The sequence below is a fragment of the Anarrhichthys ocellatus genome, unplaced genomic scaffold (genome assembly GCF_004355925.1).
Source record: "Anarrhichthys ocellatus isolate YVR2014 unplaced genomic scaffold, GSC_Weel_1.0 scaffold28, whole genome shotgun sequence".
NCBI lineage: Eukaryota > Metazoa > Chordata > Actinopteri > Perciformes > Anarhichadidae > Anarrhichthys > Anarrhichthys ocellatus.
This window is the reverse complement of record NW_022280058.1, coordinates 701945-727965: the sequence shown is the minus strand read 5'-3', so window position 1 is coordinate 727965 and position 26021 is coordinate 701945. Positions and strand designations below refer to the sequence as shown.

The 26021-nt window shown below is 41.5% G+C and overlaps 3 protein-coding genes across 5 annotated transcripts in view; all 3 read left to right on the top strand.

The window, feature by feature from the left end:
* Nucleotides 1–360: 360 nt before the first annotated feature.
* On the top strand, nucleotides 361–4639 carry eri2 (ERI1 exoribonuclease family member 2). Its single transcript, XM_031863201.1, has 9 exons — nucleotides 361–443; nucleotides 705–766; nucleotides 861–941; nucleotides 1041–1168; nucleotides 1327–1489; nucleotides 1775–1875; nucleotides 2159–2240; nucleotides 2337–2425; nucleotides 2844–4639. The coding sequence occupies exons 1-9, from the start codon at nucleotides 421–423 to the stop codon at nucleotides 4263–4265; spliced, it is 2151 nt and encodes a 716-aa protein (XP_031719061.1). The 5' UTR covers nucleotides 361–420; the 3' UTR covers nucleotides 4266–4639.
* Nucleotides 4640–5561: 922 nt separating this feature from the next.
* On the top strand, nucleotides 5562–8164 carry thumpd1 (THUMP domain containing 1). Of its 2 annotated transcripts, none has more exons than XM_031863237.1 (5): nucleotides 5562–6122; nucleotides 6593–6767; nucleotides 6861–6946; nucleotides 7144–7306; nucleotides 7418–8164. In XM_031863237.1, the coding sequence occupies exons 1-5, from the start codon at nucleotides 5913–5915 to the stop codon at nucleotides 7753–7755; spliced, it is 972 nt and encodes a 323-aa protein (XP_031719097.1). In that variant the 5' UTR covers nucleotides 5562–5912; the 3' UTR covers nucleotides 7756–8164. The 2 variants fall into 2 exon arrangements, with proteins under 2 accessions (XP_031719097.1, XP_031719096.1); XM_031863236.1 differs by having other exon boundaries at nucleotides 6590–6767.
* Nucleotides 8165–20615: 12451 nt separating this feature from the next.
* The window catches only part of LOC116392052 (axin-1-like), a 12512-nt gene continuing 7106 nt past the window's right edge, over nucleotides 20616–26021 (top strand). Inside the window, exons 1-5 of one of the 2 annotated variants that reach the window (XM_031863185.1) lie at nucleotides 20616–21960; nucleotides 22924–23617; nucleotides 24220–24413; nucleotides 24607–24753; nucleotides 25739–25873. In XM_031863185.1, coding sequence (XP_031719045.1) covers nucleotides 22994–23617; nucleotides 24220–24413; nucleotides 24607–24753; nucleotides 25739–25873 — 1100 coding nt within the window. In that variant the 5' untranslated portion in view covers nucleotides 20616–21960; nucleotides 22924–22993. The remainder of the gene's footprint in view (nucleotides 21961–22923; nucleotides 23618–24219; nucleotides 24414–24606; nucleotides 24754–25738; nucleotides 25874–26021) is intronic. The other variant, XM_031863184.1, reaches the window with a different exon arrangement.

Sequence of the window (26021 nt, the reverse complement as noted above, 5' to 3'; positions counted from 1 at the left end):
AAACAAATGTGCCAGCACTACTTCCGGTTCGAAACTTTTAAAAATAAACGAATGGAGATAGAACTGTAGTCATGTGTTTTAGTCAGTCAATGTAGCTAAATTTAAGAATTTAAGAGGTTTGAAGAAAAACGTAAAACATTACAAATCAGACTGTGACATATAAATATTAACAGTCGTGGTGCTTTATATGTGCTGCAGTATTTCATGCTTTTGTTTTGGTGACTATATGGTAAAACTGGAAATACGGTTCGATCAGTTCAGTTTCGATGAACTGTACGATTTTTCTGCGATCGACAATTTGTTTCTGACTAGTCTCAGTTAATCGAGCTCAGACTGATGGATGAACATTTTAAAAAAGCAGCGCGATTTTTGCTGCTTTTTCAAACATATTTTTTGTAAAGTTGTTTGCTAGCAAACGTTATGTCTACAAAGAAACTGGCCAAGTAAGTGACCGATTAGAAACATGACGTTGTAACTTAATAGCCTTAAATGTTTTACAACCACATTAGCCACGTTGTTTACGTGCAGTGCTTGAATATTGTTGAAATAGTCAGCAGTACTTGCCCCTAAACAGTTTATTCAGTAGATAGTAGTAGTTGTAATAGCAGTAGTTAGTAGTAACGTTAGTTGTAATAGTAGTAATTTAGTTAGTAGTTTAACGTTACTTCTAACGGTGGCTCTTCGATCCCTTCCTGTCTCCACAGAGAACTCGGATTATTGAGGCAGAGGAGTAAATCTTCTAATGGGTCAAAGAAATCATTATCAAGTAAGTATGATTATTTGTATTTATAATATGCATACACAGTTCATGTACTTGATCCCCTCGTCGTTACTCTATTACACTGTCTGTTTTCTTTCAGATCAGATATTTTCATACCTTATTGTGATTGATTTTGAGTCAACTTGCTGGAGAGAAAAAACCAACTACAGCCAGGAAATTAGTAAGTATCCCTTTATATGTCACATGTGGACTATTGTTACTTTTCACCCGTACTGCTGGTAACACGTGTCCCTCTTTCCTTTCTTTCCTGCCATGCCAGTTGAGTTTCCTGCTGTTCTGCTGAACACATGCACAGGGGAGGTCGAGTCCGAGTTTCACACTTATGTTCAACCCCAAGAGCACCCCATTCTGTCCAGGTTCTGCACCGAGCTGACCGGGATTACACAGGTGACTGTGTGTGTGTGTGTGTGTGTGTGTGTGTGTGTGTGTGTGTGTGTGTGTGCATAACTACACTGCTACAAACATACCAATGCACCTTCTGGTGCCGTGCGCTGTAAATAGTTTTGCATCACATCTGACATCGTCTTTGGTTCTCTGTCCTACAGATTCAAGTCGAGGCAGGGATCCCCCTTCAGATCGGCCTTTCTCGGTTCAGCCGCTGGCTGCAAAACCTGCAGCTGGAGATGGGTGTGGTCTTTCCCAACAGACCACAGAGATCTTCTGCACCTTCACCTTCTCAAAAACTGTGTACTTTCGTCACATGGTCAGGTAAAAGTCAGCTGCTTTGGACTCAGTTAATGAGGATCTTCCCTGCTTTGGAAACAAGAGCACAATTAACATCAACTAGAATGCCATTTTTATCTTCTAACGTTACAAATCGTGTACAACAACACTGATTATCTGGCTCCGTGCTGTTGCATGATGTGAAATGAAAAGGCTGCTTTGCCTCAACAGTTTATTTTCAACTCATTGGAATTTTGGAAATGAAGTGGATAAATTGAGCTTAAAACACATTATTAACTTTAATGTGCCTCTGTCTGCGTTGCGTGTCAGACTGGGATCTCGGAGTTTGTTTGCAGTACGAGTGTAAACGCAAGCAGCTCCATAAGCCTGATGTGCTCAACAGCTGGATCGACCTGAGAAGCACCTACAAGGTAAGTGGAAGCTCACTCTGTTGTCCTTCATGTTTTATCACTCATGCTTATGGCTTTACCTAACAATTGTGTAGTGTACCAGTTATTATTTAGTCTACAACATCAATGACATTTTATAGTTGTTGCATATTCCCATTTGAAGTTACAAGGTAAAGTATTCAGTTTGCTTATTTTGTCCGACCACCTGTACAAAAGGTATTCGGTTATGAATGACATGTAACCAAGAAAAGCAGCAAATCTTCACACTTGTGCGGTGATTAACCAATTTTTTGGTATTTTTCAGCTGTTTTACGACAGGAAACCCAAAGGCCTGAACGGGGCACTACAAGATCTGGGAATACAGTTTTCAGGGAGAGAACATTCTGGTACAAACAAAGTTTAAAGTTATTTCGTCAAAATAAACCCACACAGAAAATAGACTCAATCTGAGCCAGCGTGTCTTGTTTTTCCTCCTTCCTCAGGTTTGGATGACTCCCGAAATACAGCTCAGTTGGCAGCGAGGATGATGAGGGATGGGTGTGTGATGAAGATCACCAGGAGCCTGGAGAAGGTGAGTGGCCATCATCCAGCGATGCATCCCAACTCCTAAATCCTCCCCGGCCTCCCTTCTCTCTTCCCAAGCAAAACCCGTTGTGGAGGATGACTATATACGGAAGTCTTTGTGGATGAAGCTCGTTTGATTCAGAAATGTAAAATGTTTTAATTTGTTTTGAAGCTTTCTTATATAAATAAACAAATATATAACTGGACTGTTGCAAATCCTAAACACTGATATTCATGACATTTGCTAGCTTTTAGACATTTGTGCGTTAAATGTGAAGTAAATATTTCCGGACACTGAAGAAATAAATAAGAGCAAGACAAGTGAACGTGCAGCTTAAAGGGAGAATTTATTTGACTGCTGTTTCAACGAAACCCAGGAATGGATATTTTATGAGTCACTGATTATGTCTCTCATCTTCTTATAGATGCCATTAAAGGTCAAACCCATGTTTGGAAACACAACTGCAGACAACAAAGAGGAAAACGCACCGTCTACAAACAAACCCTCATCGTCACCGATTCCTCCAGAATCATGTCGGATAAAATCATGTCCAGAGAACATTTTAAAGGATTTCGACCCAAAGAGGAACTCAAGTTCTGTACAAATCTGCCAAAGTCTGATCTCACCAAAGACGCTGCTGAATGGTACAACTACGTCACTCTGGGGCTGCAGCAGGAGGTCCGTCAAAGCGGTGGCTGTCGCTAATATCTCCTCTTCAGTTTTGGTAAACTGTCCTTCACCACGCGATAACAACAGCAGCAGCAGCAGCCTTGTTCTGTGTTCGACTACTCTAGGCTGCCTTTCAAATCTGCCTCAGACACACCAGCCGGCCAACACGGGAGCACCGGTAGAAGAGGAAGGTGCGGAACCTTTCGTGGAAACCGAGGACAGGTGTGGTTCATATGACCATGTGGTGTTGGAGGGTGATGGTGATGATGATGTCATTGGAGAATTTGACGTTGATTATGTGGCGGATTTTGACAGCAGATGCCATGTGTGGGAAAGGCCCGATGGAGCACATTCATCTTGGGATCAGGTTACATTCAGAGACAAAACAAGAGAGACGGTGAGCGATGAAGGCAACTTTAAAACTAAGATGACCAGTTGGTCCTCAACGTCTAATCACTTACATATAATCAGGCAGCATTCATTGATCCCAGAGCCCAGTACTTATTTTGCTGTGCCTGAAGCTGTTACTCGGGACTCCAAATCAAATCTGCACAAAACACGACTTAGAACCTCTCTACAAGTACAAGAAAAGCCAGACGGGCCTCATGAAATCCTAAAAACAAACCCACCCTCTCTACTCAGACACAACCTCCTTATCCCAGAAAAGACCTCCACCCCTTACACCTCATTTGCCCGGCCCCAAGCAGTCGTCACAAAGCACCGAGAGACTCCAAAACCTTCCTTCACCATCTTCACCGACCCAGCAAAACCCTCATGTCCCTCCTCACGTGGCTCTTTCTGCGCCTCCAAGAATGTCCTCTCCTCTCTGTCGACCAGCGTGCTCGCCACACTCGCCAATCGTTCCTCCATTCCTGTGACAGCGAAGGGAGGGCAGAGGATCACAGCCCCACTGTGTGCTTGCGGGCGTCGTGCAAAGCGCCAGGTCGTATCCAACGGGGGCCCGAACCAGGGGCGAGGCTTTTTCTGCTGCCCGGTCCGGCGGTCCGGCAGCGGCGGAGGGATCCAGAAGGGCTGCGAGTTCTTCAAGTGGGAGTCGGCTCTGATGAAGAGCAGTTCAGTGGGTGCTCCTGCTGTCGGGTCTTCTGTCTCACTCTGTCAGATCAACTCCACTCTGAGTCGTCCACCCCACAGGTCCACACTGAGAAAGAGCTGCTAACACAGTGGAGCTGAGAGTGTATGTTCTACCTCAGTCACAGAGACTTTGTGATATCATATTGTCAAGTTGAACCAATTGTTTGTCAAAAAACATTATTTTGTTTAACTTGTTCACATATGTTTTGTAAAAGAAAAGTAAAAAAATAAAAAAAAGTTGTCATTTATTGATTCCATTTTGGCTTTCATGAAAAATCAATTTTATTACTTTTCTTTATTTCATATCATGTTGGATTTAGGATGTAAAAATGAAATGATCATAAATGAATAATCACAATGAACTATTAGTTCATATAATGTTTGTGATGCAGTTTTTGTTGAAATAATCAAATCAACCAATAATGAACATTGTTAATAAACTTCATTTTCTACGTGTTGTTCAGTAAGAATGCTATTTTTGGAAATATGCTTTCAAATGAAATGTTGAATAAAATGAAGTGACTGTTTTAATCATGACTTTGTTTTTTTGTGTTTTAATCTTTAAATTGTTCTCTGTGTTTTGAAGTATTCACATCTGTTACTGAAGTTACATTAGACTACAGAGCAGCATTAGACCTCGTCCTCATATTCAACCATAAATATATGACATGGAACTTCTGTTGTGCTGATTTCCACATTACTATACCCCCACCTTTTGCATTACATTAATTTCCATTATAAACCAAAGTGTCTCTAGGTATGTATATGTTTATAAGCAATTGTATTTAAGTAACTGTTTGTAAATATTTTATTATAATTTAATTATACTCTAATTTAAATATTTGTATATATGTTCTCTTTGTGTGTAGCGTGAATGGGCGACAACTTTTATTTCAGAGTGCAACCCTGTCTTGTAAAACTAGCAGTACTGGGATTTAAGAGTATTATATTGTAAGTAAAAGCATTCAAAACTATCAAAATATACTTTAAATACCAAGAATAAAAGTACTCATGCAGAATGGCCAATTTCAGAATCATATGTATTTTATTGCTGGATTAGATTTAGTGATGCATTCATGTGTAAGCATCACTTTAATGTGACACCTGGTAAAGGTGGAGATGATGATTAAAATAATCATTTGATTTACTGCTGGAAAGTTTACATTTTAGTAGCATATCATAATGTATTAATTGATCTGTGATTTATTAATTAAGAGTCTGTAGTGAAATCAAAATGGCAGTTTTATTTCTTCTGAAATGTAGTAGAGTAGAAGTGTAAAGTAGCATAAAAAGGGAAATACTCGAGTACCTCACTGAGTAAATGTATTTAGTTTCCTCCACCACCAGCTTGAAGCAGGAAGTCAATAATCCAAAGGTGAACGATGCTTCGCGAAAACGTCGAAGACTTTTGTCCCTCTTCATGCGCCGTACAGTACAACTAAAACGTGCTATGTTGTGACTGAATGAGGCATCGGTTCTCTGAAACAGCTGCAGTACTGTGAGCACATATTTAGGCGGGACAGGCTGTATCGTTTTGAAAAGACCACATCGCGTTTACGCTGTTGTCTCTGCGCCTTTAGAGTCTCTGAAATCTTAGCCTCAGCTGTTAAGCTAACGGCTAATAAAGCCGAGGAGGGGACAGCAACGTCAACCATAACAACAGCGTAGCCCGCTGCTATTGAGCCGAGATACACACAAGGGTTTATATCAGTGTGAAGGATTATCTGCGAACATGTCGGCCGCGTCCAACGACTCGAGGAAACGGAGCAAGAAGCGGTATGCGGCCGGCCACCACCACAGCAAGCGGTGGAAGGGCTCGCGGGAGCTGGAGGTGGGCATGGAGGGGATCCTCATCACGTGCAACATGAACGAGAGGAAGTGCACCGCGGAGGCCTTCAATCTGCTCAATGAGTACGCCGACGAGCTCTTTGGGCCCGAGAAGGTGAGTCCAGAAGCACTTTGATATCCCGTTCCCCGTTTTTCCTGTTCCTGCAAGTTGCAGCAAGTGAACTGCGCCCTACAGTAAACAGCATATTGTATCATAATTCATTTTAACGCCAGAGCAAAAGTTTGTTATTGTGCACATTCCCATGTCAACAGACTTTAATTAAACTGGTCAAGCTGGTCTCTTTTTCAATACACACTACGCATGTGTCTGTGTTGAACCAGGAAATACGAAATCTAAAAAACTAGTCACAACAATTTGTGTAATTGATTACTTTCAACCAAAGCTTATTAAATTTCAAGAATTTATTGTTTTACATCATTTTGAATTGAATATTTTTGGCTTTTGGACAGGTGATGATTGGAATAAAAAAATTATTCAGTACTTTTTTGACATTTTATAGACGAAGGTAATTAAAGTTGGACGTGTATTATGGTGTTATTGACCCGCCTTTCTCATGATAGCAGCTGCAAGATAACAATGGGAGCAGCAGTGACGAGGAGGAGGCTGAGGAAGATGTTGAGGTAGCGCTGAAGAAGGAAGTGGACCAGCTGAAAGCATCTGGAGCTAAACAGCAGAGGCGCTTTCAGGCTTTGGACAGTGGAGCAAACAATGTCATCTTCATCAAAACTCGAAATCTGGGTAAGTCCTTTTTTAATGAACGGATCATTGACGTGTATTTTATTTTCCTGTTGTATTGTGGCCACAATTTATTTATTTTTCTTCCTCGCATAGAATCGGACAAGCTGGTTCATCACATCCTGTCTGATCTGCACACCACCAAGAAGAAAAAGTCCCGCGTGATTCTTCGGATGCTACCAGTGAGAAGCTAAAATTCACTACTGTCAGCGTAACGTGTGATTTAACAGCTGCAGTATAGAAAGACGATTAGAGTTTATTGAAATAAGGCTGCAGCAATTTGTTTAATCCATTTCACGATAATCAAAAATAGTGTTACAGTAATTTAAGTTTCATGCTGCCGCCATTGTCTTTATGCTTTGTTTTTCTTCTCATCCAGGTAACGGGAACATGCAAGGCCTTCCAGGAAGACATGGTGAAGTACCTGACTACTTTCCTGGAGCCTTGGTTCAAAACCCCAAACTGTGGTACCTACCAGATCGCCTTCAAGGCTCGCAACAGCAGCCACAACAAGAGAGACGAAATCATCAAATCAATCGCAGGTAGAGTTGGACTCGAGATGAATTTGTTGGTTGATAATTTTGTCTGATGAAAAGTGATTTTACCTTTTTCTGATCATCCGTTATGATTTTTTTTTTTTTTTACCATTGCAGGTCTCGTGGGGAAGCTGAACCCAAAGAACAAAGTTGACTTGACCAACCCAGAACTGACAATCATTGTGGAGGTCATCAAGGCGGTGTGTTGCATCAGTGTGGTAAAAGACTATGCTCTGTATAGAAAGTACAATGTCCAGGAAGTAGTCAAAGAGGACACACCAAAGCCCGATGTGACCCCAGCACCAACGGATACGAGCACAGCTGGGGAGAAGGATGCACACGATGCAGAGGAGACGACCAAAGAAGAGACGAAGAAAGGCGAAGAAGACAATGACAACAGTGTGCCAGAGGAAGACAAGGAAGCTGGGGAGGAGGACGAAGGTCACGGGGAGTAATGGCTCACATTTAGAAAAGCCTGTCAGTCAGATTTTTAATTTCTATGTGAAGCAAAAAAAAAAAGCCGTTCCTTTTTTTCACAACTGACTCGACGAAGGTTCGCAAAACTCGGAAGAGAATCGGAATTTAATTTAATATCTTTTCCTTGTATTCATAAAGATATCTATGACTTTATTGAGATGTCCATTTTTAAATAAGTGATTTTTGAATTAACTGGTATTACCATTTTGCAGCATAACTGCCATCAGCTCAGTTTTTTAATGCTGAATTTTATTTTTAATTTCAGTGTCATTTAAAAAAAAAAAAAGTGTTTTGTTCTGGTTAACTTGTGTGTCGCATTTAGTAACTGTTTTTTAAACTGTTATTTCCTGAAGCAGTCCCTGAATTAAAGTTATCTGTGTGTTTGAATGTTTTTTCCACAAATCCTTATTTTATAGTACATCATATTTCAGTGATTAACATAACAGATGGGGCTGCATTCCTGCATGTCACATCAGGTACTCAAATGTCCTGTTTGACTTTGTCTTATTAACCGTCTCTGGTTCTTCTCTGCACCACTAGATGGAGTTAATCCCTCATTTTGTAGCGGCAGTCGTTAGTGTGACAGGTCTTCTGATGAATCATTTATCAAAATCTATGAAACAATCTACACATTTTCTTTGCTGCATTGCAGTCTTTTTTTTCTATGTCTGCTTTAAATCATTTTCTAAATGTCTTTCAGCTGGTTGTACAATGAACAATATAGGCTTTTATATCAATGTAAAATACTAGATGTCTCAGGACAGATGTGGTAATTTGACTGGCGCACCATAAGTATGTGGTATATACGCAGGCAGAAGAGTATTGTCCATTGTAAATTTCTGTTTCTCATTTATTTAGCAAAAAAAAAACAAGCAAGCAACAATCAGAATCAGCTTTATTGGCCATGTATGTGTACGCATACATGGAATTTGACTCCGGTTTTCAAGCGAATTAACCAAAAAAGTGATGCCTACGGCTGTCTCTCTTGCTCTGGTAAATAATCATAGCCCACCCTGGTGCATGCTGGTCCTATACCTGCCTACTTATGGATTCATAACCGCAGGTGCCCACAGTGTTACCTAATTCAATAACAAACCAAAAAAAAACTAAATATAGTAAACATCAAAAATAATTGAACTAAACACATAATTAACAAAAGGATAAGCTATATAAATCGATCAAAAATCCAATAAAAATTAGGAAACAACTAGAATAAATAAACAATACTACCTATGAACACAATAACTAAATACTAACAACAAATAAATAGCTCCTACAGATGTAGTGGATTTACATTGATGGTGATTGCAGGTGTTTGGTCATAAACTAAAGTAATGAATTAGTTAAATGATTGTGAAACTAGATGAAAAGTCAGGGGATCATCAACGTCAGTAGGATTCATCATCTGGGGACCATGAACGTCTGTACAAAATGTCATGGCAATCCAGTAGTTATTGAGATATTTCTGGATCAAACTGGTCAGGTATGTTGAGCTGCTCTCTTTCTTTTCTTTTTGCTTCCTGTGTTTGCACAGGTCTTACATCTGTGCCTCTTTCATGCGTTTTACATCAACTCAGTTTACAGATCTCAGCAAGTACAAGTATGTCCAAAGGCTTTCTGCAAAGGTCATGAACCGCTGATGGTTTGTCTTCTTGAAGGTACTACCGGGAGAACTTGGCTTTGTTTCTGGAAGATTGAGGAGCTCCTAAAAATGGTCGCTGAAACAAAAGTGGTGCATTGTAACCGCAGCACTCTGCATTACTCTGCCTCCGTCACGTACAGTTGACACACACACACACACACACACACACACACACACACGCATGAACAGAGTTGTGAATTTTCTCTGCGCTCATTACACTTGTGCTGAACTGTTGCTGTGACCCGTCAGTCGTTATCTCCACCACATTCTGCTAAAACTCACAAATTGCGTTCGCGCTGTGCCCTGGTGCCCTAATCAGCGTGACCTGCTGACAAGCTTATAGCTCCACCACAAGCGGGGAAGGAGTGGATGTTTTCAGCCTGCCAGTGTGTTATTAGTACAATGCCAATTAGACGGTGTGACTAGCCTACATAATGGTTAACGTGCAGCGATGCCTCGTAATGATATCACAGTGGCGGCATCGTAATATCTCTGCTGCCAGGTGAAATCTTATAGAGAATATTATAAAAGCATAATTTCCTAGAAATGTCAAGACAATTTTTATGACTGCTGAATGTTTATTTTTTTTAAAGCACAACAAATGCAGGTTATTGAAATGTTTTATTCAATTTATTTTAAAAAGACAGTTTTAAATATTCAGCAGCCTCATCAAAATCAAGAGAATAGTTACAGCACTAGCCGCTTGGTGTTGTCTACAGGAGAAAATAGCCTCTGATGTTTTAATTGCCCCCGAGGCCATTTCTAATTAAACCTCAGTTGGCACTGAAGCCTACTGCTTTCCAGCCAAATAGGCATCCAGGCACGTACACGCTGCTCTGCCACCCAGGATTGTACGCTCATTCAGGTTGAAATGTCACAGGCCTGTGAAACAATCGCATCCAGAGGCGCATGTGCACAGTCCCCAGGGTCAGGATTAGCATCCATTGGTGTGGCACCATATCTGACCTTTATGAGTGGCTAAGTAGTACTCTCCAGGGTCTCATTTGTCTCACTTTACCCGAACAATGGCCTCAGCCCCCTCACAACTGTAGCCTCCTCTCTCACGGTGCAGAGTGAACATGCCGAGGCTCACACTGTTGAGCTTCAGGGATTTTCAAGGACTCCATGTCTACTTTCACTGACTCTCATATGTGGTTAAAATAACCGTTAAAGCCCCTGAAAATATGTTTTAAGCATCATATTATAACCTTCCATATTTAATACTTAATAAGCTAATAATAATAAAGGATAAAGTTTGAATTAAAACACATTTGTTTTTTGTTTAGAGTTTATTACTGCTTCATTAGAACTGTGTCAGTGTGATTTTATTAAATCTTATTGACAGTGACCTGACAAGCAAACAACCCCACAACTGTCATCACGTTTTTATTCAAATGTTTCTGCATTGTGATTGGTGCATGCAGGTACATGACATCACCATCTCTAACAGAGACCCTCCCACTGCACCAGTGGACAGATAAAAACACAAATACAGAAGTCGATCATGTGAAATAACTAAAACTGTTCCAATCTAGGCACAATATAGTCTATGAAGGACGCCATCGATCACAGTAACAAGCTGATGGAGATTGTTTTTCCTGTAATTGAATATTGGTTAGGCAGCTTGTCTCTTTTCACACCAGTAAATTGCTTTTAAAACTGATTTAAAAAATGGTTATTTTACTGTCTGAACAAATTAAAATAGTAACAATAATGGCACACATTGTTATGAAGGAACGCATTAAAGCAAGACTGCTACTTAGAATGAATGCAACCAAATATTGGAGAGCAGAACTACGTTTTTCTTCTGTCCTGTCTCATTATGCATGTTGCAGATTTACTGTGCCTTGCGACATCTCGAGGGGTCCTAACCCCTACATTGGAAACCTATTTAATATGGTGTATTTATATTTCCACTTTTAATTCGTTTCAACCGCATATTACCTTACACATCAGCATTTCCTCATTTGCCATATGCGAGATTATCAGACCTCTTAAAGCAGAGCTATCTGCGTCTCCATGTCTGCATATCTGTCACAAGCACTGCAAATTTATGCAATATGGTGAAGTCTCAAAAACCATGAGCACGTACAACAAACACAGCTGCATTCGCTTGTGGCCACTCGCAAAGTTGTCACGAGTAGACCAACACTGACTGAATGTGCTGTTTGTTTGATAACAAATTACGGCCTAAAAAATGACCGCCGATTATGGGCTTTGTCATACTGTTTTTAATTTTTTCAGAGCTGTTGTATAGGGAGGCTTTTCTGTTATTTTGTCCAGCCCTAGGTGTCAGTTTGTAGCTTTCCATATGCTTTCTCTTTTGTCACACACACACATGCATAGTCAATAGATGCAGACACCAATGATTTATTTATTTATATCTATTGTTGCAATTGGAATATGATTTAGAGGACATCTATTTCTCCGAGAGATGCTGTGTGTGTGTGTGTGTGTGTGTGTGTGTGTGTGGCAGCCAGCTATGTGAATGGGGTTCAATAATGAGAAATGCTTATCAAGCCTCTACAGCCTGTCAGCTTGCTGCTATTAGCTGTTACCCCAACAATCCTACAGGTAGGCCAAGAGTGCTCGTATTGCTTCCAAACATTCCCATTTGTCCCCGCAGAAAGGGAGCAATCAGCAGACGGATTTAGTTGATGAGGATTATGGGAAGTCATTTGTGGAGGAAATAAGTGGGCATTTTTAAGTGGTCTATTAATGTTGTGAAATTAGTTTTCTTAATACCTGGGCTGAAGATGCTGTTTGAATGCAAATCACTGTTTATATGATTGGAACGTGGAGGAGGGCTTGGTTTTTAGGAGGGAACAGTATGTCGGGCTGAAGAGAAGGAGGCACAGAGAGGAGAGAGCATAAGTGAACAACAAATTCAGGAGCAGTTATTCTCTTCCACACACACACACACACACACACACACACACACACACACACACACACACACACACACACACACACATCTACTCACTCATTCTCATCAGCGGTATAATCCTCGCTGAGGGTGCTTTCCATATCACTGGGTGGCTTTTGCTGCAGAGAGACGCATTTTAGCATAATGCTAACAAGAACCTTGACAATTAGTTAGACAGCAGAGGGGACATGGGGGCAGAGAGGCGGCAGGGTGAGCAGAGTAAAGACGTGAATGAAAAGCTGGGAAAATAGAAGAACAGGAGACTGAGGAGAGGAGGTGGAACTGGGACATCAGCTCTGTGACTCTAAAACAAGCTTTACTTTTCTTTTATTTAACTGTCCGATGATCAGTGCTAAGAGAAAGTGGATCAAAGCACTATTTCACTAATGAGGCTTTTATGAATTTGCCCTTATTTGTATTGAACACACAGAAAGAACTCAGCCTATGAATTGCACCAAGACTCCTGAGATGTTATTGAAGGCATTATAATTTGGCATTTCTACAGGCAACATACATTTACATACATTCACATGTTATTAGCTTCACCGATACTGAGTTTAATCTTACAATCTACTACAGGTAAACACTGTGGGCTGCGATGCTAGTAAATCCTCAGGTATTTCCTCAGCTTTTCATGAGTAATGCATCAGAAACTGGAATGTAAAAACTACTGTATGTTATTAAAAACCTCTCAAGCATGTGCAGGAAATGTTAAAGTTTAATTACACAGTAAAACATTGTTATTACAGTACACATTATTGGGGCGAGCGGGTCGTCCTCTATTAAGGTTAAAGGACACTTTGAGAGACACTTCTGCATGTCAAAGTTTCTTTGAGCAAGACATTGAACCCATGCTATATATATCAGATTTATAATTTACCATAAACCCTTTGTTTCAGCTGCAGTATTATTGTTCGGTTTGGTTTTAATAGGTTAGCTTAAGTAAGCTTATTAGCTATCAGCAAAAGTAATTACGATATTATATAATTGGATTCCAGCAACAACAATGCTGTTAAGGGAGGACGTGTTTGACTATACACTTTACATAACAAAGATTTTTGCCTCTCCCTAAATGTTACGTTCAAACTACATATTTTAGTCAAAATTGAGTTGGACTTCATGACAACGGTTTCACCATATGAAAAATGATTATACTCTAGGATATAAAAAAATCTGCAAAAACTAAATGTAAAATGTTCAATAACCAACCACAAAATAAAGCTAAAACCAAATGGCAGAGGTAGTTAGCTAACAAGAAAGCTCAAAGAACATAGCTCAAGCTTATCAAGTGAAAGATAGCTGGGCAGTTAGCCACTGCTAGTCTTAGCTGATTCACTTTTTTACAACACTCTCTTGAGAAATATCAAATTTCATGAGCTGACACCTTGGTAATTCAGTTATCTATTCCTCAAAACTAAATAAAATAGCTAAACTAGTTTGGCTAAAAGATAACTACCCTAGCAGGTAGCAGTGACTGCCATCTTAACTTTTGCATTTTTCCCCCTAAAATGCATAAAATAACACCTTATGGTAACTTTTCTATCTGTTACCAACCTAAAAACTTTAATCTCCATTTTACAACTTCTCACCATTTCTGTAGAATTGCTCTCTTGCTGGAATAATGTTTATTATTTAAGTTAAATGTATGTCAGAGATATGCTGATAGTTATGGAAAGTTGATTGGCTTTATTCAGTTTGCCGTTATACGTGAATGTTTGGTCAAATGCTGCTCATTCTGTTGCTAATTCTGTGTGTTTTTTTAGGGGGAAGATCTCATTGGATTGGATAACAGCTGCCGCGGAGGATTGAGAGTGTGACAGTGAAACATGTATATGTGATTTTCAGGCAGATGACAGACAGACAGAAGGGCTCCTCAAGAGGACATACAACTTTAACAGGATTGGAAATGGTACCGACCAGCTGTAAGAGGTAAGAGAGAAAGAGCAGGGGATGAGAGTCAAAGTGGGAGGAAGGAGGGGTGGCGACTCAAGGAGGAGTGTTTGCTAGATCCGTTTGAGAGGGAATTAACTGTCATTTAGCCACAAAGTTGACTAAAGGACACATTTGGGTTTGTTGCAACAGCTTGAGAAGATGGATAAGGAGGGTGGAAAAAAAAAACGATGGAGGAAAGGAGCGAGCTATGGGATGAATGAAGCCGTTAAACACATCATCAAACGCTACAGGCACAGCAGGGGGCCTTGGGATACAACCGTCTGAGAGATGGGTGGTGTGGGTGCGTGCGCATGGTGTCTGTATAGTTTTGTATTGGCCAAATAAACCATGCATCTGCTGGGAGAGGAGAACAGTGGATGCGGGGAGCGTTGGGGGGGTGGGGGGTACAGGACTCTTTACGCTCCATATTTACACCCCTTTCAAACGCGCAGACCGACAGATACACAGTCCTGCCCAGAGGTTCTTTGATGCTTGTCGATACCGCTGCGTGATGATGTCATACGGCAGAGAGCAAGGGAGGGAGGCATGATCAAAGGACAGAGGGAGGGATGAAGACGCAGGAGAGGATATCCAAGACAACAACGGGACAAAGATGGCGACCGCTCCTGCTTTGGGACGTCCACTGGCGTCCAGACCTCCGGATCACCAGGAGGAACCCCGGCAACGCAGCAGGTGCATTCACGTCCCTTATTCTAACAGGATGACCACCAGCATGACATACTGGAACCACCAGGACAACCTCAGCCACCACTACCGCCGGGCTAGCACGGTAAGCTTTCCGTCTACCGTAGCCTCTCCTCCGCTGCCGTTAAACCATCAAACCCTCAACGCCCCGATGTCTGGTTACCATCGCTCCATCCCAAGTATTTAACATGAGTTGCCATTCTTTCTGATAACACATTTTCTACCCATTTTCTTTCTTTTTCTCAGCTCCTTTCATCATGGTCTTTTGGCCGTTAATATAGGCCTCTCTTTGCCATCAAAGGCAGCACATCAATTGCCTTGACTCCCAAGTGTATGTGTGAGGGTGAAAGAGAGAAAGGGAGAGTGGAGAAAAAAAGAAGAACACCATGTATCAAAGATCAAGGCACGCTTTCATGCCTGATTTTGGCCCTGGTTGGGTTTTGCTTTCCATCATCTTTCCATCCTCCTTATTCTCCCTGTTCTAGGGCTGCAGTCGCTCTCCGAACCCATCGACGTTACCTCCCAAACCCGCTGCGGTCCATATTCCACATTCGCTTAAAAAAAATGAAATCAGACGCTTTTGCGGGGTAATGGAACCAAAAGACTTCTTTTTTTTTTGTCCCGGTTTTTTTCTTTGAGAATATTCGGTAGCTTGAAGGCTACTGGGCCAGAGCTCTGCCCCAATGATGACAATACGTGAAACAATATTTGAATAAGCAGCAGGAGGGCAGGCAGCTAATCCACTGTGGCTAATCCAGTATTGGTGCAGGCCATATTGGTAGCTGGAGTATTCAGCCCCATCACAATACACATCAGCAGGACGCCATGGCAGATATACTGACACTCTCACTACAGGCATGGCTGGGAAAGGCCAGCAGATGGATGGATAGGTGGATGGAGGGATGGATGGATGATATAGAGATACATGAATGGAAAATGTACGGCTGGAAACCCTTGATATTGATGCAGTGGTTTCTTTATTTCACATATTGTCTGTTCCTCGGTGTATCTTAATTAGAGTATTTTAAGAGAACGAAAAAACTGGAGTTGTAGGATTAAGACAAAAAAGAGGTGATAAGCTTCAACTCTCAATGTCCCTCAAAGCTCTGTGACATTGTCTACTTTTAAAGTAAAGATGAACACAAACAGACTTGAAACATCGACATTGAAACAAACTCACTCTATGTCTAACGCAATAAAAGGATCCACTGTACTAGATTCTCCTTATCCTTTGTTTTGTAGCCACCATTGGAGCCACACAAAAATACTCGTCTCCAATTAATTATCTTAAAGAGCAGAGGTCTGTTCCTCTTTCAAGGGGTATATAATGAAGATTTCACTCTCCGTGAGCATCTAAATGGGTCTTTGTGCTGGGAGGCCCCCAAGAGATAAGCCTGTTTCTGACAGGCCTCCGTACAGACGCCCAAATCTGCTGTGGCAGCTGGAACAAAGGGACCCCTGAGCTGGACCAGCACACTGACAGAAAGCTCCGTCTCAGTAGGCTATGGGGGCTGCCTCAATTTAAGAATTAATAATCCAATTTTATCTTCACTGGAAATGGTTGTTTTTCATCACATACTTGACAATATTTAGATGGTAATTTATTGGGTCTCTGTGTATTTTCATTGAGACTGTGCAAATAGTTCAAACTATAGCAATCAAGGGTCATCAGTCAGTGGATATGGATCCTTCATTTGGCATTGACATTATAATTAATCAGTACCAGCTGCAACGGATGGATGAATAGATGGATAGATAGATAGATAGATAGATAGATAGATGGATAGATAGATAGATAGATAGATAGATAGATAGATAGATAGATAGATTGATTGATTGATTGATTGATTGATTGAAAGCTAGATAGATAAATAGATGGATAAATCCTGTATTGTCTAATGTCATTTGATGTCATTTCATATGGCGATATCATTATAATTGCCGTGACATTATACATTCTCTGGAAATTCTGTTGAGAAACCAAATAATTCTCAAATAATCAAGGTCATTATTTACATACATTGATGCAAAGATTATTTAAAAGTCCAATGTTGCCATGAAGCCATCCTAGTCATTGATTTGCAACATTCTCACAAAACACACTTGTCTTGAAGTGTCACAGAAGGAAAAGCACAGATGATAAGACTGATGGCGGCTGAATTCAGTTTCAGCCTCGTGGTGTCGCGCATGCTGGCTCCCTGTCAGACTTTCATGGTTTACTGGGACATTTGACTTGAAAGGAGCCATCGTTAATGTAATTCTGGACACCTGTGCTTTTTCCTACTATGACAGGTCAAAGCATCACAATGCTGTGAGAAAGTACAAACCAGAGATATTAAAAGGGTGGACACCCCCGGTATAAAAGGTGTGGCACCATCTCTGAACGATTTACAGAACATTGTTTCATGGTAAATATATATATATCATATGTTCCAACTGTAAAATAAACAAACATCACAAAAAATGTTCATCAGAATTCATTTAAATCTAACTGAATATAAACGTTTTGAATGTGACTGCTGTTCATGTTGAAGTTCAGCTCTAACTCAAAAGGAAGGTAGACAGTTTAAGCATCTACTCATTCAAATAAATGTAGTAAGTTTTACATGATGTCACGATGTGACCTGACTTTTTCAGAGTTTGTACGCATTAAATGAGATATAACATATTAATTAGCGAGCTTTAATTGTGCTGGTGGATTGTGTTACTTTCGTTTGGACTGAGCGGGCCTAGCTGGTTCGCCGTTTCTAGCCTTTATGCTAAGCTAAGCTATCGGTGGTATGAGTGGCATCGGCTTTGTCTTTAAAGGGATAGTTCCGATTATTTGAAGTGGGGTTGTATGAGGTACTTATCCACAGTCAGTGTATTACCTACATTCGATTGGAATTCTATCTACACTGTTTTTATGTACGGAGTCTTGTGGCTTTGAAGAGAGCTTAGATATGAGTTTCACTTTTAGTTCTCCGTCTGAAAGTGCTGTCTGACAGCAAGAGAAAGCGAGGAAAAAACTCTGAATATAGCGTACACTTAAACACACGTCTCACCACTCTCAAGATCACTTAAAGTGATGTTGATTTTTTTTTTAGGGGAGCCTTTCTTTAAGATATCTAAAATATGTTCAGCTGCTGCCCCCGTCCACATCAGAACATTGCTTTGCTCCTGTTCTGGTATTCCGGACTGTTTCTTCAAACTGACGGTGTGCTGCCCGTCATCTACTGAAGGTAAATACACTGACTATGGATACGAAACCTCATACAACCCTGCTTCAAAAAATCCTAACTACTCCTTTAAGTCTTGGCGAGAAAGCAAATGAGCGTAGTTCAACACATAACGAGCTCTGTTAGATTCATACATACAGAAAGAGAAAGAGTGGAGCATGCGGCCAGGTGCATTAGTGCCCCCCCTGTGTGATGACCTTTCTTCAGCTAAGAGCTCAGACCTCCACTATTTCTCACACACACACACACACACACACACACACACACACACACACACACACACACATACATTGTTGAGATTCATTATAGATTCATAAGTACCAACATGCCCCCCAACCCTCCCTCACCAAGACATCATAAAGGTCAAGTTCATCTTCCTCAGTATTCTCTCTTTGTCGCCCTTCCCTCTCTCCTCATTGTCTCTGGGGGCACTGCAGCAACCATAACAACACCAGCCTGTTGCAGCAGGAGCCTGTGCATGCATGTGTGTGTGTGTGTGTGTGTGTGTGTATGTGTGTGTGTGTGTTTGTTGACTGTTATACAAGCCAAAGTGATATGAATTCATTTCCATAATGAGGCGTGTTTAGCTCAGCATGTAAAGTCTGCTGCTAATCAAAGACACTGTACATTTCATCTTCGTTTTTCTCAAAACCACCACTGGAAACATCCCGGTCTGAAAGGCTCCTCTGAACAACGTCACACTGGTTGACTGTTCAACGGCAATTTAAATAGTTTTAGGCTCAAATGACGGGTGTGCAATGCTGATCAAAATCGAATATTTCCAACTGAAATCCTCAATATCTCCATGCCAAATCATCAATACGTGACAATATTTTGGACGGACTACTGGTGCTTTCAAAAGATATTTATAATAAAGTAATATTATAATAATAGAAAGAAACCATTTTTATTGTCATATACATATACACATACACGAAATTTGACCTCTGCATTTGACCCATCCCTGTATATAGGGAGCAGTGGGCTGCCAATGACAGGCGCGGTTCAGTGTCTTGCTCAGGGACACTTCGACACGTGACACGTCCCAGTCGAGGATCGAACCGTTGACCAGACAACCCTCTTAACCCAGTGAGCCACGGTCGCCCCCTATACTGTATGAGCAAACCAATAGAGGCAACAGAGCACACATTTTAAGCTATATCGTGTTATTAAAAAGACCAAAATCACAGAAAATACATATTCTTATTTCACCTTATGAATAGTATATTTACATTGTTCTCTGATTGTACGTATGGTCTTCTCTGATTGCTACTGTTACATGAATGTGAAAAGATGTCAGTTTGATTTTTAAATGCCCCCCCTTTCTGCTCCCCAGGTTCAGATCACTATGGAAGAACTGTGCATCCAGGAGTGGAGAGAGATGAGGACGGGTGTCTGGACCTCACCTGAGCCACCCGACCCTTCCTTCTCCTCATGGGCCAGCCTGAGCGGCTTACAGGAGGCACGGTAAACTACTCTGCTAACCACTGCATGTGACGGTTTGATTTCAGAGGTCTTCTTTATTCATATTTAAAAGAGAAAATTAACTCTGACGTATTCTTGTAGTTTTTTTATAATATTGTACAGCTCAATTTTAATTTGCGAAACTGAAGAAGGTTGGATTTTACCTCGTATTGTACTAACTTGTGCTGCTATTAGTAATTTTTGCTATGAAATCTGTGTTTTATTAGTTTTCTTATAGTATTATAATTAAATACAAATAGCGACATTAATTTTATTTAAGCATTGTTGTAAGCTGAGATAATAACACCTCATGCTGAGAAAACTGCAAAATCCATCTGCTGATGAAGATCTCATAATCAAAAGCTCCACAACCGGTACTAAATGGACCTTTTAGTGAGATTTTTTTCATTGTAATTAATTTTTTATATACAGTTTTTGATGGCCTGCTTTTATAGTAAGACTTAACAACAACAAAAATACAATATTTCCCTCTGAAATATAGCAGAATAGAAGTATAAAGCAGCACAGAGTGGAAATACTCAAGTGAAATACAACTATTTCAAAATTGTACTTGGGCACATTCTCTTAGGTTTCACAGGTAAAACACATGTGATGAGTTCAGTAAAATCAAAACTTGAAATGAAATTATTAGTAAGGGATGTTAAGCTATTGGTAATATGAATGTGAACTGTAGTCTAATCTCTCTCTCTCTTTCTTTCCCTCGCTCTCTCTCTCTCACTAACCCACCCACACACACACACACACACACACACACAAACCGGTGGCAGCCCGGTGCTCCTGACTGACTGACAGCCCGGCGGAGGCGACTGACAAGCAGGATGCTCAGGTGGCGGCGGCCGCGTGCTCTCTCCGTCCCGTCAGTCACACTTCCAGTGGAGGTGGGCTCCGTGATCTGAACACCTGTCCAGAGGTAAGAAAAAAATGCGCGGTGAGTCGGCTTGTTCTATTTCGTCAGTGTTTCTCCTCGAGATGTGGGTTGTCCTCAGATTTGTCTCACATTTAAAGTCGGCTGGTCTCCCGGAGCAAAGTAAGATGTAACCTACCTGCTCATGATTTTCTGTGCTGCTGCTCCTGTGTCGAGCTCTGACAATTTTTCTCAGTTTGAATTAATTCTGACATTTAATTTATCTTAATAGCAACGTGTGGTACAAACAACGAATCATTAACCCTGTAATACACTAATTAGAGTCTATCAGTAGTTTTGCGTTTGTATTGCAATTCCCTCTTGGGTTGGGAAATTATGTAATGACCTCTTGCTGTCGGCAGGGGCGCTGTTGAGCGCGATTTCACTACCCTGACATAGAACTGTGACAGATAGAACCGTTATTATCTGTAATGTGATAGTTAAATTAATACAATGTCAGTGACAGAAAGTAACTAAGTACATTTACTCAACTACTTTACTTAAGTACAATTATGAGGTACGTGTACTTTATTTGGCTATCTTAATCTTATGCTATGCTGTACTTCTACTCCACTGCACTTCAGAGGCAAATTGTACTTTTTTTCTCCATTACAATTATCGGATAACATATATATATATATGTACTTAAGTGGAAGATCAGTGTATGTAGCACATACTGTATTTACCCAATACACTGTCAATGCAATGTTACTTAAACTCACTGCGGTGATGAAAACGAATTACATACATTTACTAAACTATGTATCTAGAGTTCTGAAGTTCTTGTACCCTACTTAAGTATTTTAATTACATGCAATTTGTTTTTTATTTATCCACTGCATTCCAGAGAAAATACTGTACTTTTTACTACACTACGTTTATTTAATGTTAATGCCTCAGTAATAATATAATATATAATGTTACACTGCAAAGTGAGCACTTAGTAAATACATTTTTTTAGTTGTTGCACAAATGCACTTTTCCTTAGGTTGAATACAGGATTGTTGCTGATAATGGAGTCCTTGTGCATAATGGTTTTATGAGTAATTTTACTTAAGTAAATAATTAAAAATACTTAAACCACCACTGCTAAACTGTGAGCTTGTTGATGGGCTATGTGTGTCTCTTCTATTCGTTGTAGTTCTACAAACGCACTACACTACCGCACGGCGCCGGCGCGCACGCACGTATTCGCTCGCGCTGTATTATTGCTCAGAAACCAGCCACCATGGGGACTTGAGGGGGCAGTCGACGGGTCATTTTCGTCAATATTTAATATCAGAAAGCTTTCCATATGCTGCGTTTTGGAGCACACAGTTCGCGCCACTATCCCCAATGCAGCGGATTACGGGGATCGGGCTCACAGAGACGGTAGGACGAACACTTTGTGTGGAAAACACGGGACGTTAACGTAACTAGCTAAGCTAACGAGCTAACCAAAAACTAGCTAACGCACCGAGCTAGCAGCCAGTAGAGTGGAAAACGTGCCCTCGCTTTCTTGTTTTGTTTGATCTCAGATCGGCTGCTTTTGTTGGCGTTAATCAGTTGGAAAGTTGATGTTGCTTCTGAACGAGTTTGTCCGCCACGAATACTCTCACAAAGTATTGTTGGAGTGTTTTGCAGGCAGGCCCGTGTTGTGTGGTTGTAGAGTTTGTTTCTGTAACGTTACCCATCCCCCACCGTCTTTTGCAGGCCAAGATGAATGAGATTCCCACTTCAAAGCACTGGCATCGGTGGTGGCATTGCTGCAAGGCTAAAGCTAGCTGTCTTAGCTTGTTAACATTAGTTGGTTATTTAGGAAATGATCGTGTCCAGCTACACGAAGTGTGAGCTTTGTTTTGACAACTGTTAGCGCTAGCGTTTAAGCTAACAGTTAAACTGACGACAATAACTTAATGGTGAACTTCAGCTTTACGCACAAAACATTAAATAGTTTTTGGTCCAGGCTGGAGTCTTAGTTGCTAGCTTTAAGTAGCCGACGGTATCAATAACACCGTATCTTAGGCTGACATGTTTTGGTTCCTAACGTTACATTTCATATTAGCATTCTACCAATATATTTAATAATAATAATAATACATTTCATTCAGTTTGTATGATCCGCTTCTCCTCGTTCTCAACCACACTTGTTTATATCGTGCTCTATTCTATTTTTAAGTATCTGTTCTGCTCATCATCTAATTCTGCTGCTTGATAACGCTGCTGTGTACATGTATATGTGTGGTCTGACACAACGAAGGGGTTGACAGATGAGTCACCTCTATCAACTTAGTCATAATGTTTATTTCATTGGTGTCAACTCCCGGCTAACTGCTTCTCTTGTTTCCATTGTAGGGTGAATTGTTTGCCAGCAAAATCATTGCTAGAGGGGAACATCTGACCTCTCCCTTGTGCAATCAGAGACATGAGTGTTGTCAGAGAATTACATGGGATTGGGTACCGGGGTGGTGGTGGTGGGGTTGTGGTCTCTCTGAGCGGCCCTACCCACTTTACCGAGGATGCTCCGCGACCCCCAGTTCCTGGTGAGGAGGGATCTGATTTGGACCCCCCAGTCCAGTCAGCCAGCACCCGTCCAAACAACCTTTCCCAAACTCTTGGCTATCCTCCGTCATCCTCGTCTTCTAAAATGGGGGATCTATCGAGCTACGCGCCCTCCTCATCGTCTGCGACCCCGCGTCGCCCGGATCTGGACCTGGGGTATGAACCCGAGGGCTCGGCTTCACCAACTCCACCGTACCTGAAGTGGGCAGAGTCGCTTCACTCTCTGCTGGACGACCAGGAGGGCATCCAGCTGTTCCGAAACTTCCTCTGCCAGGAAGGGTGCGCGGACCTTCTCGACTTCTGGTTTGCTTGCTCGGGGTTCAGGAAGACGAGCCAGGAGAAGAGGGCAAAGCTGGCCAAGGCCATCTATAGGAAGTACATTGTAGACGGAACTGGGATTGTCTCCCGGCAGATCAAAGCCGCCACCAAGAGCTTCATCAGAGACTGTGTGGGAAGGCCGCATCCAGACCCTGCCATGTTTGAACAGGTAATTAAAACACAGATTTAATGTTCCTATTAACAGCAATGCATGTTGGATGACACAGGCTGTCTCAGTTCTTTGACATTGTCAGGTTAAGCCGGACTAAGTGATTGAAATTTGAGGCTGTTGTTTATGACTAATGCAAATCAGTATTGCTGTGTCGGATGGCAGGGTACTGATAATATACACGACACCCAAACTATCGCAGAGATTGACCTTCATAACACACCTCTCTGTGTCAGTGTGGTGTATGTGTAACTAGCTGTATTCATAAACATGGGTTTACTCAGTGTCATTGTGTTTGGAGTGGGTATTAGTTTGCTATATAACATATATAGTAATCCTCGTAAAATGTGTTCACATTTGTTTTCAAAAGCTAAGCAGTGTTGGAACTGTGTTTAGCCTAAATCAAGAGCATAGTTGCGAGCCGACCTAAATGAGTGCTAAAACATTATGTGAAGTGAAAGTAACTTCTTTGTGTATCATTTAGTGGAGCCGCTGTATGAGCTCTGTGCAGTGCAGCGACGATTAGCTAGCCAGTGGGACACACACACTTTTGTTAATGCTACCCAGCCCAAGTGACCGCTACGTTTGTGTGTTTGTTCCAGGCCCAGACAGAGATCCAGGGCATGATGGAGGAGAACACCTACCCTTTGTTCCTGAAGTCGGATCTGTACCTGGAGTACACGCGTACGGGAGGAGAGAGCCCCAAGCCTAACCCCAGCGATCAGAGCCCTTCATCGGGGCTAGCCAAGCCTGTGCCCGGGTACTTACCCACACTCGCTGAGGATGAGGAGTGGAGGTGAGATGATGCAGAATTAATGTCATATACTGCACAGGATTCACGCCTGTCATCTGGAATAATTTCAACAATTCTTTCCACCGACTCATCTGCGTCGCTCAGCGAAGCACGAACAAAACGTCAGAACATTCTCATGACGCGTGAAATAAAAGATCGTTTGTGATGTTTCGGATCTAATTGAATCTGATTTTAGGTGTGGAGGAGGTGTGAGGGAGGACGAGAAGGACGAGGAGGAGTGTGGAGACACGCAAGCTGATAGGCTGACTCAAAGCCTGCTGATGCAGACAGCACCGCATCGAGCCTCGACCAACCGGAGGAGGCCAGACAGCAGGGAGTACAGGTGTGTGTGTCAAGGTTCATAAGGAAGACTGTGATGAATACCTCCATGTTTACACAGTTTACCCATCTCACTTTTATAGTGCATTTTGGCACAAATGCAACATTCCTGAAAACACTTTCCCGATACGTGATATGTAAACGGAAAAAAATATATAAAAGTACATTCCATCGTAGGAAAAGTCTGTTGATTCTTTACTTTAAGGGAACATTTGCCACCTTTTCATGTGGATGTCCAATCGGTGTTGATGGTAAATTTAGTCAATCAAAGCAATAAATTCCTCAGCGCGTGCTGTATTGACAGAGAAGGTCTGTTGATCTTCCTGCATCCAGCAGCGTCATTTGACGTGGAAGGGACGCAGGTGGAGGCAAGGAAGAACTACAGGCTGCTGTTTCAGCTTTGATTCCCAGTCTTCATCTCTGGAAACCCGGGGACGTTCTCTAGAACCCGTCGCCCCGTCGCTTTTATTGCAAATAATCTATGTTTCCAACGCCGCAAGTGGCATCCCAAAACACGAGTGCAGAGGATGTTATGGACAAAGATATATTTAACAATGTATTTCAGCTGTATTTAGCCTGGGTATACTGCTGCGGAGAACTCTGCTTTCTCGGTTAATAAAGCACTCGCTGAGGAATTTATCGCTTCAATTGACTGTTTACCATCAACACTGATTGGGCATCCACATAAAAAGGGTTTCTGTATAGAATTGAGTTGTTGTCACTATGTTCTTTAAATGATTCATTATCTAAATATTGAAGACAAATAATAAACCAAACCTGCTGAGTTAGAAGCAATCAAACATGAGAAGTGGCGAGACATGTCCTGGTCATAGAAATCTTGTTTAATGTAACGGAAGAAAAGCCTCTGAGAATGCATGAACCACTCCTATCTTCATGCTGACCCTTGTGCCTGTGTGTGCATGGATGTGTACGTGCATCAACATTTGAATGCGAGCTCACCACATTATATTCTCTATGCTCATCCTCAGGCCCTGGAGGGAGCCGGTAAACCCATACTACGCAAACATGGGCTACGCTCGCGCTCCAGCCACCAGTGCCAATGACAGTGAGCAGCAGAGCATGTCGAGCGATGCCGACACACTGTCGCTGACCGACAGCAGCCTGTAAGTACAAATGAACCCGGAGCTGCCGCATGCATCTCTGACAACACACGGGTTCTCAGAATGAATTAGCTGTTCAGATCTGTTTAACCGTTGTTTATCTCTGTGTGTGTGTGTGTGTGTGTGTGTGTGTGTGTGTGTGTGTGTGTGT